This window comes from Syngnathus typhle, linkage group LG14 (genome assembly GCF_033458585.1).
Source record: "Syngnathus typhle isolate RoL2023-S1 ecotype Sweden linkage group LG14, RoL_Styp_1.0, whole genome shotgun sequence".
In the NCBI taxonomy this organism is placed as follows: domain Eukaryota; kingdom Metazoa; phylum Chordata; class Actinopteri; order Syngnathiformes; family Syngnathidae; genus Syngnathus; species Syngnathus typhle.
Window position 1 is genome coordinate 4,645,824 of NC_083751.1, and position 14,428 is coordinate 4,660,251.

A 14,428-nucleotide genomic window follows, 5' to 3' on the forward strand; every position below is an offset into this window, starting at 1 on the left:
AGGGTGGCGGCGTTTTTAATTGTGACATGTTTTTCATTATAAACATTTTTTCACTACAATATACATTTTTCATTATAAAATAGAATATATTATAATTCTTTTAAATATATTAAATATATATATATATACACAAATATATATTATAATAATTATATATTGTATAATTATAAAATATTTAAGACATAATCATAATTCTTTGAAGTATTTTAAAATTTGAAGTGTAATGAATCTGAATAGATGTCTGCTATTTTTTTACAGTTGGCAAAAATAGCTGTCTGTCTACATCTTGTGTTCCCTTGTCCCATTGTAGGACCCCTCCCATTCCCACAAGGACACGAGATCTTCCTGTTTTGGCGAGGACAGGAGGTTTGTGGGAGAAAGAGAGAGAGAGAGCTCCCACCTTCTTGATACCTCAACACTTGATAACACTTGGATGCACATGCAGATGGCAAAGTGTGTGTGTGACAGCATGTGCCTCTACGTCTTCTGCCGGTGTCTGATGATCCTCTGTTGGATGGGCTGCTGCTCCTGCGCGGTCCTGCCAGACTCTTATGGATTGCTGCCGGAAGCCACCATGACAGGTCAGACTCACGTGTTACTTTGTTAGGTATACCTGCATCATTTTGAGTGTATATAAAAAGTCTACACACCCCTTTTCAAATCCCAGGTTTTTATGATATTGGAAACAAATAAGACCAATATATTCCATCATATCAAAATAATTTTTTTCACAATTGAAATGATTAAGTAAAAATCTTCCCGGGTAGCACCACTGTCCTCTTATCTGATTCAGCGTCCTCGAGTTCCATTCAAGTTGCCTCAAAATTATTGTTTTGTATTTGTAGCTACAAAGAGGCCGGTGTCCGCCGAGGAGGCAGGAGAAAGGAGCCCGAGCGTGTTGCCCACACGCTCCAGAGAAGCCTCCCTTGTCCCTCAGAGCAGCACAACGTGCTTCCTGGAAGACGTGCTGGCCGCCTTGCGAGAGGCTCTCGAGGACGATGACCAGCTGACACCAGCCAGCGTTAACTTATTCGGCATGTGCGCGGCGTCTGGCGGTCTCGCAGTCTTGTTGGACCTGGCGAAGGACGCAAAGAAGAAACAAGGAGGTGGGCTGGAGCTCCTGCATCACACTGAAGGTAATAAAAAAAACTGCGGTCATCATAAAATGTTTATTAATTGAGTGCAGTCATATAAGTGAACACTTGTCAATATTTGCGCTCCTCAGTGTTTTTTGTGGAGGACGATGGGGAAGCACTGATGCTCAACCTTCACATCCCACCATCTACTTTGCTCCAAAACAAGTTGGTGCTGCTCTTGGCCTTGGAAAGTCCCATCAGTGGAGGCGAGTCAGACCAGATCACCTTCACCAGTCAATCTCTGCAGCCTAATGCACAGGTAGATCACATTGCAATTAGTAAAACTTGTATGTCCACCATGTTTCTATTTTTTATTGATTTATTTTTTCATTTGTTGCAGATTGCGTGCATGTCAGAAGGAACGCAATATATTCTCCTGACAGGTCCAGCATCCACGAGACAGCAAACATGGATGCTCTCCATTGACTCAAAAGACCCTAATATGAGTATGTCAATTTCTTTCTTTGTGATTTATCAAAATTCATAAATAATAATGATACAATACAGAAGGTTTTTTTTCTGTGCTCTTGCTCATGCCCCAGAGAAAAGGATGAAAGAACTCCTTACAGGTGGAAATACAAGAAAAAGCAGGGTGACTCCAGTTCTTCTTTTCTCTCGTGAAGACGACATCAGGTTGCCCCCCCCCTCATTTTGTTTAGCTCTTAAAATGCAAACCATGATTCTGAAGTGTCAATCTCATATGTCAAAAGCACCCAAATTTCTGGCTCATCCCAGCCGCTTTCCTTCCTGTGTGAGCTACGCCGATTCCTGAGTGGCACCCTTCCTCAAAATCGTCCGGACGCCGCTCCGCTGAAACTGGACTCCCTGCAGGCCCCGCCCCCCATCACGCTGGATCCCTCCGCCAGCGAGTCCGTACTGGCGGAACTTCTCAACTCGACGGCCCCTACCATCTTCTCCTTCACAGGCTCCACGTATCAAGTCCACCGGGGGGAGCTGGCAATGCCCCCCGGCTTACTTGACGAGCTCAGGCACGGTTTGGAGCAGAACCTTGTGCAGATCAAGGAGGTTCTACGAGACAGGGAGGACGGCCAGAGGAACATCAAGAGGCTCCAGAGGCTCTGGGAACTCTGCGCCTTTCCCATGGTGGACCCAGCATCAGGTAATTTGACCCTCCCCATGAGCACATGATACAAACTTATAACTGCTGATGTGTCTTACCACCTCCGAAGGAGAAAGCCAGTACTGCGCCTTCCTGCTATTGAAGGCCATGAAGACAGTTGGTCACGAGATGTTGCCCCAACTGCGCGCCACCCGTGCGGAGCCCAGCCCCACAGCCAGGCAAGCCACGTGCCGCCTGACAAGCCTGACCGTGTCCCTGGAGCGTTTCCTGGTAGCCCCCAACACTGCCAACATCAACAACTGCCACGGCCGCTGCGCCTTCCCGCTGATGAACACCGTAAACCACGCCGTGTTGCTCAACTCGCATATCGAGAGCGGCAATATCAACGAGCGCTCGCCGTGCTGCGTGCCGGTCGCTTATGAGGCCCTGGAGGTGGTGGACTTGAACAAGAACGGCACATTTTTTTTCACGCATCCGGATATGGTAGCAAAGCAGTGTGGTTGTCGCTAACGCTAATATACACAGGCTGGTGTGCAAAGATCCACTTAACTCACTTTCTTTTATTTACTGTATATGTATTTATTCACAAATGACACCGCTGGTGCATAAAGGAACATGTCGCGCTCCACTCAATATATCTATTATATAAATGCATGCGAGTATGTCACATTTTAATTCAGGATAGTATCAAGATGTCAGAGAATTGTTTCACTGTCCTTTTTGCTGGGAATTCTACAAAGTTAAAATCTCCATTTTAACCTTTTTCAACCCGAATGCATCATTGTTTAGCCGTTTTAGGTTTCAGGACCGCTTTCCTCCCCATGGGCTTTTTCCGTTTCCTTATCGCTCCGAGTTCTTCTGATCCCCACCACGACATGAACTTGTCCCACAAGGAGATCTGGAAACATTGAAATGCTGTAAGTTCCATTTGTAGTTCCATAATGCTGCAATTCCGTATTTCATAAGCAGACCAGTACCTGAGTTATTGAACCGTCTTGAATACTTCCGATGAAAGACCTTATCCCTGTCTCTTCTACAACCATGTCAACGGCATCTATGGAACATAACGTTGAGGGAAAAATATGTAACAAAACCTGCCATTTCTAACAGGGGTGTGTAGACTTTTTATATCCACTGTATAAACATTGCATGACTGTAATACTTCAAGTATTTTACTCACTGTGAAATTGATGGACCCCTGCACCCACAAGCAGCACCACCAGTGCCACCACAAGGCAGCGGTTCATAGTGAAGCCCTTCCAAGGATTTGAAGCCTCGTTCAGATTTTGGATGGACAAAATCCTCTCATAGGACACTGAACAAGACGCCATTCATATTAAACGATCTTAAAAGCAGCATGTGATATCAAAGAGTAGAACAGTAGGTTTCAAGTCAAGTCTTACTTCTTAATGCTTGTTAGTGAACTTGTTGCTTAACCTGCAAATGAGATATTTGTAGCGCTTTGAGCACACGTGTCTTAAAATAGGCCGCTGCAGTAGTTTCAATGAAGAAGGTCTTGTTTTCAGTCACATGAGAGGAACTGGAGTAACATACCTTGTGTAAAAAGCCTGCAGTTGTGTGTCCACACACAGTACACTTGTTGCTTGGGACGACTGTTCTGCACAGGGAGGGCAGAGGTGGCAAACACACCCTGCTTGTTGGTACTTTGATTGACAGGCGCAGATGAGAACCCCGTTTCCAAGGAGGGGAGGGGGGGTTGTGAGCAATGACACTATTTAGCCTCTAGGTGGAGACATTTTTCACCCGCAGATGTGTGCATCGTATGTATTGATGTCAATCAAACGAGAATCATATTTTATCAATATATTTAATACAATGATTCTCAAGATAGCGTCCCTGAACAAATGGTGTCTTAATTCTTTCCAAAGTTGAGATAAGATTCGAGGCTGTTTTATTTCTTCATAGGGAAAAAGGACAAATGTCTGTAGTTGTATAGATGCGTTCATACTTTCAGGTGATGGAACTAAACTCCTATATTTATTATAATGTAAAACTAAGTTACTAAAACCTAAATTGAAAGGCAAAGACACACATTTTCAACAATAAACTAAAATAAACGAGAGTGCTTCCAAAATGAGCACTTTGTCAAATAAAAATAACAAAATATAATTATACGAAATTATACTTTAAAATAAAAAACTAAAGCAATAGAACCATTTTTAAAACTAGAACCAATATGAAAAATCCACAAATAGTTAAAAATGTTTCTTTGTTTTTTTTTCTGGGGGCGGGTTAGTTATCAACGCTCAGTTCGCCTTTTAAGACAAGTTAAACCTAAATAATTCGTCACGTATGATAAAAATGAATAGCTTGATGTTTATCGTCTGATGCGTTTGATGATGATCTCCCTTTTTGCGGCTTGCATGAATGTGGTCACAAGACATCGGACACTCCCCCTCCGCTAAACCCAGCGGCATCAGCCTGTTGGCCGCCTGTCAGTACCCCATAGCGGCCAGAGTAGAGGTGGGAGGACGAGCGAGCGGCACGCCAGTGTGGACGCAGTCCGGATGGTTAAATCGAACCTACAAACGATTTTGAATAGTCACTGCTTTGCTAGAAAAAAAGACAAACACTTATCCAACATGCCCGTCATCGAACAGACCAGTAATAAACCGGAAAGTGAAAGGTATGTTTTTTGTTTTTTTTGTGCATGTCGTCAAAGTTAAGCTAACGGGGCCTGGCGAAATGACGCCGTCTATTTCCTGGAGTGGCGCCACTCTACATCACAAATGTTAAAGCTCTATTGTAAAGTCTGACATAGGTCACAAAATCAATCGATTAAAAATAACAAACTCTGCCCTCACTTTAAAATTTAAATGTCTCATTTGAATATGATTCCCTAATGTGTTGACGTCAATGTCATGGCAATGCAAACAGCGTTAGCCTGTAGCTGTAGCCTCAGTATGATTACGTCACAATACTGTTGTTTGGTCTTCTGTTATTCTGTTGATGTATTTTCATTTTGTTTATTAATTGTTCTGCCCGAGAAATATACAGACACGACTTGTATACAGACATGTCCCCCCCCCTGTGGTTAATCCCCTACAATGACCTGCTTGCATATTTTGTACAGTATTTTTCCATTAGCGCACATTAAATCGCCGCCAGGGATTGATTTAATCTCCTTTTCAGCAGGAAGTTGGTATAAGTGCATATCAAGTATCTGATGTTCTTATTGTCTTGTCCACTCGGTGTCAGGTGTTTTTGTCGTCATCCCTTTTTTTGTTTTTATTTGACGTGGACGGGCGGTGATTGGAAAAATTTTATACCCAGGTATAATTTGCATTAGTCTGATCGTATCCATGGATGTTGCCTTTATGGTTTTCGCGTTGTTGTGAAAGACTCTTTGGAAATTTCCACTGCACTGCGACTGCTTGGGGGAGGAGGAAGAAGAAGGAGGGAGGGGGTGATTTAGTGATGTCATATTAAAACATTCTTCTGTTTTGCACCCAGATCGTTTGTAAACACAGCCGATTTTAATTCAGAGACTTGTGTGTCATGTTTTAACATGCAAAATAGCATAATAAATGCAATGCAAATAGTAGAATTCAATTGTGTGATTGGAAAATGAGACTTTTGTAGCAGTCTTGTATGATCTCAGAAGCTTAAGCTGTCTAAGCACTGTAAAAATAAATAAATATATACCTGCATTTAAAATAAACTTGTGAATCCTAATTGGAATCTTGGCCCTGACCTGTAAAGGTTGCCTTTATAACATTCTTAACTGTTATGCAAGTGTTGGTATCCTTTGCGCCGAGTAATTCTCATTTGGATTTCACACCTCCGCTCCACATATAGCGCCCCGGCGTCATTTACGTAAGCGTGGACGAGCCACGGCGCTGCTTCTGTTCATCCGATAGCGTGCCAGCATTTAACAGCACGCACGCATGCAGCGACACGCACAGTGCATTTGTACTTGCGTGTCACAGCTCCAGGCAGAAACATGGCTGCCGTTTGTCCTCTGTCTGTCGCCATTAAGGCCAAGTTTGTGCCTCCACTAAAGCAGGCTAATGATTAAACAAACAGCTGCTATTTGCTTTGGTCAGTAGTCAGATGATCATGTCCGCCATATCAAATAAGCATTAAAAGGGTAAATTGTACTTGAAGGTCAATGGTAAAAAAAATGTATATATATTTTTTTATTGATTACTTTGCGGCCACACAATTGTAAATGCATTCATATTTTTCTTAAATGTACTTAAATATTTATTTATTTATCGGTCAATAAAATGACTGAATATACACAAAATATAGGACTAAAATAAAATCGTGTTAAAAAGAAATCCCAATCGTGCATAAAATCAATATTTTTATACATATAAATAAAAACATGCAATTTAATCAATACAATCCAAATAAAATGACTTTGTGTCACCTTGAATTTTTTTTAAAAATTTAGAAATATAAATACAATATAATACAACTTGAGCATGGTTTTGTGATGATTGTGCTAAAATGAGAGGCTTGGTCAGAAGTTCCACAATGTGGTAACAAAAGCACTCCTTCCTTCCTGCCCGTCCAAAGTTCCTCATCACACTCACGATATGGTCACTCATTAAAGTTTCTCGCCACCGATGAGTTACTAGGCAGTCGAATTGGCTGCCAAGTTAGTTCTTTAAATAAGGAGGAGCGTGTTGTCGGGAAACACAACCTCTGGAGAACTTGCGCAGCACTCATGGCTCCGTGTTCACACGCACTGGTGTTTTTCCACAGTATCTCCAATCCTAGGAGGTGCTCCCGCTGTTGCAGTAACCCGTGTCCGGGGCCTCTGTGGTGCTCCTGATGCCCCTCACCCACCCCTGAAGATCCCAGGTGGGCGAGGGAATGACCAGCGGGATCGCAATCTTTCAGCTAAGCTATTCTATTCCGTAAGTGCTTCTCGTGTTTTTTCTATCTCTGGTTCTCCCGCATTTAGAAATGTATCCACGTTTGTTGTGGTCTTTTTTTCCCCCCCTCGCTCAGGATGCTCAGTTGCTGGTTCTCGAAGAGCCCGCCCCCGCCAACAGCAGAGTGCGCTTCCTGCTCTTTGAGCCGCGCTTTTCCGACGGCAAGAAGTGCGTTTGGAGGGCGGCGCTCAAAGCCGGCAACCTCTACATTGAAATCCCCCCGGGAGCTTTGCCCGAGGGCAGCAAAGACAGGTCAGTTGGAAGATTGGAAACCTCACGTGTTTGTCCCTGGCCTTTCTCCACACACTGATTTATTTTCTCAATTAATAATAAAATGTGTCTTTTTGAGAGATGATGTCCTTATTTGTGCACCCAGTTTTGCTCTGGTGCTGGAGTTTGCAGAGGAGCAGCTGCAGGGCGAGCACGTGTTCATCTGTTTCCACAAGAGCCGTGACGATCGAGGTGAGGGATTAAGACTTGTGGATTTCGTGCTGGACTCATGAGCTCATGTTTTGTTTTTGGTTCTCCCTCCTCAGCATCCCTGCTGCGCACATTCAGTTTCCTGGGCTTTGAGATTGTGAGACCGGGCCATCCCCTCGTCCCCGCCCGCCCCGACGCTTTCTTCATGGCTTACAGCATCGAGCGAGACTCATCCTCTGATGACGACTAAAAAAAAAAGAGATAAATGCAGTCGCTCACTTTCCTTTCTCATCCATTTCAACGTATCGTAATCAGAGAGGGCATATAGGTCTCCTTTAGTACCCCATTGTAACAGCGTTTTACTTTCTGTGACGTCTAGTGATGACTTCCTGCTCACCCCTTCATCATTACCATCCTCATCATCCGCACAGGCTGATATTTATGATTAAATTTGAAACCACCGTACTCCTCCAGGTAGATTGGTTATCATTGTAATTGTGAGTGAGTTGATTCTCCTGTTGATATTGATTGTGTTGTTTTCTATGTGTGCATGATTTTCATTTGATGCTCTGATTCACTTGATAGAAATCTGCATGTTGAAACTGAACCGATTAAAAGTGCTCACGTTATACTGACCCAAGTCTCTCTCTCTTTTTTTTTTTTTTTAACGTTTGCAGCCTCCGTATACGACAGTGCCGCTGCTAACGGTGGGACGTTATCTCGATTTGTAAGTAGGAGGCGTAACAGCAAAATAAATCCACCTGCACGTAGCACGGCAGCCAACACGATATGGCACACAAACGGACACGTAATGCCGCTATTATATCATCCATCATGATTTGAATCAGAATCTGGATTTATGAGCACTCCCACAACGAATAACATGCACAGTTATGAAATAGAATTACTCGACCTTTCGGTGGCCTTTGAAAAAATGGCCTGCCATTAAAAAACATTTCAATGTTTCAGAGAAATGACAAGCCCTGAGCAATTCCCTCTTTTTGATTAAATGTTAAAAACTAATATATTGATCAATATTTTAGACTCAAATGTCACATATAAATGTGCGCAGATTGAAGTGAAGCCAGCTGCTCATTGCATGAAAAGAGAAATCAATCCCTCCTTTGTCGCGAAACGCCTGCGTCACGTACATAAACAGACAAACGTGGCGGTTGTTTATAAATCCACTCATCTGGCCTGCTCTTGTCGTCGAGGCCTCCTTCAGACTCCTTGAGGCCTGGCGACAATGATGCCACGACAGCTGTGCGGCCGGCGCGGTAGCATCATTAGCGTAGGAGACCTTTCACTCCAGCCCTTCATATGTTAAAACCCACGCAAGTAAACAGAGGGCGCAATTTGTCATTTAAAAGGTAAACGTGGGCGGGAGAAAATATTACCATTAAACACTCACCGTCTCTCTAAAAATAACCAACCGTTAATGCTGAGATTACGCCATTGAACCTTAACGGCAACATTTTCCTAATGTATAGGTATTAGGAATATTATTTTTAAATACACGAGCTGAATGCCCGTCTTGTTTTCTTTCAATAGTGCACAATAACATTTGCCTGTCTCTCAGCATTCCAAATGTTTGACAAGTGAAGAGCTCAACAACAGTGCTGCTCAGATGATGCTGGTTTATTATTTTATTTGCCACAAGAATACCATTGGCGCAGTCAGTTAGTGGCAGAAGGGGATGTGCTTCTTTATGGCCACACGGAGGCGCTGTTTGAGCTTGTCTTGTTTGTTTGAAGAGGCCGGAATCGAGTCAGTCCGCAAATCTGCCTTCATATCCGAGGCCGGGGTCTCCTTGTCTTTGTTGCCCCACCGCATCCCGGCCTGGCAGAGCAGCTCCTCCTCATTGGCCATCTGAGGGCTCTGGCTCAAGGTGATGAACCCGTACGGGGTGGTCACCTTAGTGAGGTGGGGCAGGGAGAGCGCCGCCCTACTGGCCGGGTCTAAGCAGTGCTGAGCCTCCGTGGGGCACCGAGGGTAGGACGCCTCTCTCTGCAGGCGGGTCCTTCTGTGCTGCAACGGAACGGAGTCGCATCTCTCGGCCTTGCGCACCGACAGCTCCAATCGGGACCCCGACGATGACGAAGACGCGGAGGACTCGGTCCACTCTATCCCGGAACTCTGCGAGCCTTCCCAGCCTTCCTCGGGCTCTGTGTGAGTCTCCTGCATCCTGAGGCCGTTCTGCACCAGCAGGCTGGGGATGGTGAACTGCGGGATGCTGTCAGGGGTCAGGATGTTGGGGAAGATGTTCTCCCGGCTGGATCCCAAAGAGCAACCAAAGGATCTGGAGTGGCTCGTAGCCCAAAGGAGCGCACGCACGCCGGCAATGCTATGCCTGCGCGACGCCGTGTAATCACCCGCCTCGACTTTGCTGCTGAAGGCATCGATGCTGAACGTCCTCTTCACTGCGTCCCTCGCCATCTCTCTCAGGCTTGCTTTCCATTTGGCTGGCACAGACCACTCTTATATACTAGTCCCCCAGGCTTTTTTTATCGAACGCTTACGCAAATATGACGAAAGACGTCAACGGAAACGGTCGCCAATTAGGGAGCCTGCTATCAACAAAGAAAGCTTTTCTCGAAAGCTCTTCATATGCTAATGAGGTTCATAAATGGCTACAAGGATGAAGGATACTTTTTCTGTTTATTTGGAGGATCCGAGCATGAAACCTACCTATCTAAACATTTATCCATACATCTATCTATAAGTTTTTCTATACATAACTTTCTGTTGGCTTTAATTAAAATGGCGCCTTTAACGTCACCATTTCCTGATCGGCCGACTTACGTCACTGTAGTTAATTGATGCATTGTGCCGATTGGCTAACTTTGATTACAACGTATGCGCCTGTGCCCAGTGATTGGTAGAACGCAAAACTCCTGAGGGTACATTTGTGCGTACTTGTGAGCTTTGGAAAGTACGGAGGGGTTGTTTTGTTTTGGTCTTCATCGCGTGTTTGGCCCGCTAGTATGATGGCCGATGATTCCCGCAGTGACATAGTAGAGCTGGCCGAGATTACCGAGGTAACGTAATGTTTCGTTTTTCTCCTGTTTGGTCCGCCGTTTTTGTGTGTGCTTGTTTTCCACTTGTTTATTCGTCTCGGCAGGGTTCTGTGGAGGTGAGGCGGTATGGCGTGCTTCGTTCCGTGATGCGGGGGCTCTTCTGGCCCTTTGGCATCGTGGTACGTGCAGCCGAATAACCGATAATGCCATTGCATACTTAAACCATGTTTTTTTTTTCTTTTTTTTTAGTTGCTTGAGCATTAATGTTACTTTTGCACGCACGTTTCCAATTCGCATTAAGATAGTATCCTGACGTTGCACAACCTCGCCCCATTTTCTTTTTTTTTTCAAAGAGGTCTTTGTTTCAAAGTTTCCGGTCTATGTAGGCGAGGTTTCGTCATCACGTGACCAAGATTTTTCAACTCATCTTGCTTTCACTGAATTTGCCAACATCTCTTTTGTTTGTTGAATTATAGTAAAGCAACTTTTATTTAAATTTTTTACTTGGCTTAATAAAACCTTTGGAACATTTTATGAATTTTTAAAATCTGTGTCTTTGCAGGTCCATGCATATCATGGCTTTTGGTGGGTGCTGGGCTTCAGGCAACCCAAGCAGCAGCAGCAGCAGCAGCAGCAGCAGCAGCAGCAGCAGCAGCAGGATTTAGCCAGTCTGCGTCCGTGCCGCAGCATTCGCAAGCGCCTTCACCCGGTCACACGCCTGCTGCTCAAGATCTTGCCCAGCTGGCTGCATGGTGCACTGGGCTACCCTAAGTCCACTGATATTGGCTGCTCCCTTGCTCTAGGTATCTAATAAGATTCAGCTCAGTGTAATTTCTAAAGGCATAATTAGATTATGGCTCCAATTTTTGAAGTAAAAGCAATAGCTGGCTTGTTCCTGTTGAGTGAAAATTTCTAACCTGATGTTTTTCTCACATTTACTTGCCCACCGAATCACACAATTCACCCTCAGAATTGAGTAACTACAAATGATGTCTTAAGTGCACACTTAAAAAAAAAAAAGTGTGTAAATTGCAGATTTATTTGTGGATCTGAAAAGTAGAAATTTAAGATATACAGGTTAATTCAAGAAGATTTGATTCTAAATAAGACTCATTCCTAACAGAAATAAAAATCTCGCCCACAAAACCTTGTGGGAAGGGCAGCAAGAGGAAACAGGATGACTTGGAGTATGAGGATGAGGAGGCCCACCACTGGGTGGACGCCCTCTCGCATGAGCTTGTTGACGAAGACCCAGAGAACGATCCCGACTATGAGGTTAGTATTTTTTAACGTTTGAATCATTTGGGTGATATACCGCCATTTTAGGTGGGGTCGTTTCAGAGATGAGGTTTGAGGTTTTGTCGCATAGTGTAAACGGCCGTTGATAAACATTGCTGTTGGTCGTTTGGCATTTCTCCAGCCTAGTTCTGTCGAGGCAGACAGTGAAGAGTTGTGCTCTCACAACAGCACGGAGAGCGACATTGAAGTGCATGACGATTTGGTCGTTATTGAAGATGTGGAAACGGTGAGATCATTTGACGTATTGATAACTTGAAGAGCAGTTTCAGTAGAATACCACCCTAATGCTTTTTTTTTTTTTTTCCCCCTATTTTGAACTTTCAGGGTGTTCACCAGCACTCGGGTTAATGGTTTCGCCCTGGCCCGCTTTAACATGTTTTGTATATTAGTGTCATTTTCTAAGTCACAATAAAACTTATTTGAATTTATCATTGGCTTGGTTTTGTTTTTCTTTATTGTACCCGGAAATGGAAGGGTGGACAATCTCAAACATTGGCTGCAATGCCTGCTTGCACTTTAATCCATGAAGGTTGCAAGCTTGGCTGACATTTTCCTCATTTCATGAGCCGGTCCCATCTGTCCTGCATGAACTGTTGTGTGCATGCTCCGCCACTAGATGGCAGTGAACTATTTAGTTTATCCCAACAAATGATCTCCATGAGCATCTTTGAGTCTAGTTTACTGTCCGTCTTGCACATGCAGTGTGATTTGAATCAAAACTGTAGCTTTAAGTTGTATTTTAAGGAACTGTGATTTTACCTCTTGGCTGTATTTTGACATTTAATGGAACTGACACCATATGGCTCTCCAATTGTCAACATATTCAGATGTACCTCTTGACCATCTGCGGTCTCCTGTGCCGAGCTGTATTTATGTGAGTAGGTGGAAGGATCAGTATAAGGGCTCGGCGAACATCTTTACATTGGAGGCAGCGTTACTATCTGTGCTGCAGATGAATCGTCATCCCAGAGTTTCTTCTGTACACTTGAGCTATATCAGAGAGGTCGGAGGAAGCTTCCGAGCTGAGCCGCTCTAATCCGGCATGCTTAATGGGGAACTCTACGCAGGATCTCAAGTTCAGTTATGCTTGGGAGTGTGACTAAGATTAAGAAATTAGCAGTTCTTTAGCATCGTTTAACCGGTTTTTTTTTTTTTTTAATGGGAGAACCCCAGATATATATTTTTTAAATATGCTGTTAGGCAAAACACTTTTTTTCTCCCGCCATCCTCCTATGGACTAATCTGCACAACAGGAATCCCATAACCTATATATATATATATATATATATATATTCATATTCTTTTCTCTGGCCATCTCACTGTCTGAAATCTATATATATATATATATATATATATATATATATATATATATATATATATATTCCAATACTAGTGACAATTTACTGAAGTATATTTGCACCCGAGTTGAACTTAACCCCAGGCTATTGAAACTGGAAACTTTTTGACTCTTCAGTCTTCACAGATGTTTTCTTATCTTCTGATGTTGAGGTTTAAAGGAAGCAGTCACCCTCCCCCGAGTGGCATAATGTAGTGTGTGCGGATCCAGCAAAGGCACAGAGTAACCTCTGGGGGCCTTCTGGAACTGTCAGAAGCCATTTCAAGGTTAGCCTGCTCCGTTGAGAAACTCGCTGACCTCCATCTCTCCTGTTTGTAGCCAGCTGGAGGCCACTTTTTAACGCCTTTAACGACTTTTGTTGTTCTTTTTCTTCCTAAGTACTTTTTTTTTTTTTTTTTTTAAACTGCAAGGTGACGACAGCAGCGTCTGGTGGTGGGGCTGTAAATGGAATGCTTGGCCTCAGGTGAGCCATTAAGGAGAGCCAGTTTAGAGTTTGCCGTGTTTTGAAAAAGATGCCGAGTGATTTGGTTAGGAGGTAGCGGGAATGCGGCACCTTGAAGAAAAAAAATTAATTCGCTCATTCACTCTCACAGTATACGCGCAGTTGCACCACGACATCTTTCTGCCAACCTGAATGAATGACGGCAGGTGCCGACTTTTAGCCCCAGGCTAATATCTGCAACATGTGACACTTTCTCATCAGCCAGCTGAAGAACTTGACCCTGCATGCACACGCACGCTTGACTTCACAGCCCGCCTACTCGAAGCTCGTTCAGCGTGTGTCGCTTTACCTCCAGCCTGATTACCAGCTGGCCCTGCACATCCGGAGCATCCATCATTGTCTGGAGTAGGGGGCGAAAAAAGACATTATAGTCGATGTTTTGCTCTCTCCCATTGGAGTTGAGTCTATAAAGTTTAGCCCTACTGTGGTTTTTCGAGATTATAGTTTACGTTTTCCGTTGTTTTTTTTCCTAGTATTTGCGGCAAGTGATGTATGATGGCAATGACCGCGGGCTCCCATCACGATAGTTTGCCAGATAGGAGGCAATTCTTCAAAAAGGGGCTTTAAAAACTGTTTAAGCATCATTTGAAGTTCATGGTCTTAACTACAACAGCAACTTTTCGCCAAATGACTTTCCTTTACTAATGTGTTAGCTTAATGCTAACACACAATGCAAAACACCACACTTTGGATTCACAGAAAGCGAGCA

General features: G+C 43.8%; 3 protein-coding genes and 1 long non-coding RNA gene across 4 annotated transcripts; 3 read left to right on the forward strand and 1 right to left on the reverse strand.

Annotated features, from left to right (window-relative positions):
* The first annotated feature begins 174 nt into the window (after positions 1-174).
* amh (anti-Mullerian hormone) lies at positions 175-2,980 on the forward strand. The gene is made up of 7 exons (XM_061296343.1): positions 175-581; positions 846-1,136; positions 1,226-1,395; positions 1,477-1,582; positions 1,679-1,769; positions 1,847-2,256; positions 2,327-2,980. The coding sequence occupies exons 1-7, from the start codon at positions 434-436 to the stop codon at positions 2,725-2,727; spliced, it is 1,617 nt and encodes a 538-aa protein (XP_061152327.1). The 5' UTR covers positions 175-433; the 3' UTR covers positions 2,728-2,980.
* On the reverse strand, positions 2,855-3,925 carry LOC133166443 (uncharacterized). Its single transcript, XR_009717803.1, has 5 exons — positions 3,772-3,925; positions 3,621-3,654; positions 3,398-3,532; positions 3,195-3,271; positions 2,855-3,115 (listed from the first exon to the last, which is right to left on the reverse strand). It is a non-coding gene; the product is annotated as an uncharacterized LOC133166443 (long non-coding RNA).
* A 728-nt stretch (positions 3,926-4,653) lies between these two features.
* oaz1a (ornithine decarboxylase antizyme 1a) lies at positions 4,654-8,179 on the forward strand. Its single transcript, XM_061297905.1, is given in 6 exon segments — positions 4,654-4,864; positions 6,952-7,018; positions 7,020-7,106; positions 7,201-7,376; positions 7,501-7,586; positions 7,661-8,179. Coding segments are annotated over 6 exon segments (669 nt in total). The 5' UTR covers positions 4,654-4,745; the 3' UTR covers positions 7,795-8,179.
* A 45-nt stretch (positions 8,180-8,224) lies between these two features.
* Positions 8,225-12,267, forward strand: org (oogenesis-related gene). Its single transcript, XM_061298064.1, has 6 exons — positions 8,225-8,271; positions 10,666-10,740; positions 11,124-11,364; positions 11,685-11,836; positions 11,982-12,086; positions 12,185-12,267. Exons 2-6 carry the CDS (start codon positions 10,708-10,710, stop codon positions 12,206-12,208), a joined length of 555 nt encoding a protein of 184 aa, XP_061154048.1. The 5' UTR covers positions 8,225-8,271; positions 10,666-10,707; the 3' UTR covers positions 12,209-12,267.
* The last annotated feature ends 2,161 nt before the right edge of the window (positions 12,268-14,428 follow it).

Bases quoted from the DNA above. Each gene is read 5' to 3' on its own strand.
- amh (XM_061296343.1), top strand. From the start codon at position 434: ATGCACATGCAGATGGCAAAGTGTGTGTGTGACAGCATGTGCCTCTAC. The intron at 582-845 runs GTCAGACTCACG...TTGTATTTGTAG, and splicing joins GCCGGAAGCCACCATGACAG to CTACAAAGAGGCCGGTGTCC. The intron at 2,257-2,326 runs GTAATTTGACCC...CCACCTCCGAAG, and splicing joins CATGGTGGACCCAGCATCAG to GAGAAAGCCAGTACTGCGCC.
- org (XM_061298064.1), top strand. From the start codon at position 10,708: ATGCGGGGGCTCTTCTGGCCCTTTGGCATCGTG. The intron at 10,741-11,123 runs GTACGTGCAGCC...GTGTCTTTGCAG, and splicing joins TCTGGCCCTTTGGCATCGTG to GTCCATGCATATCATGGCTT. The intron at 11,837-11,981 runs GTTAGTATTTTT...GCATTTCTCCAG, and splicing joins AGAACGATCCCGACTATGAG to CCTAGTTCTGTCGAGGCAGA.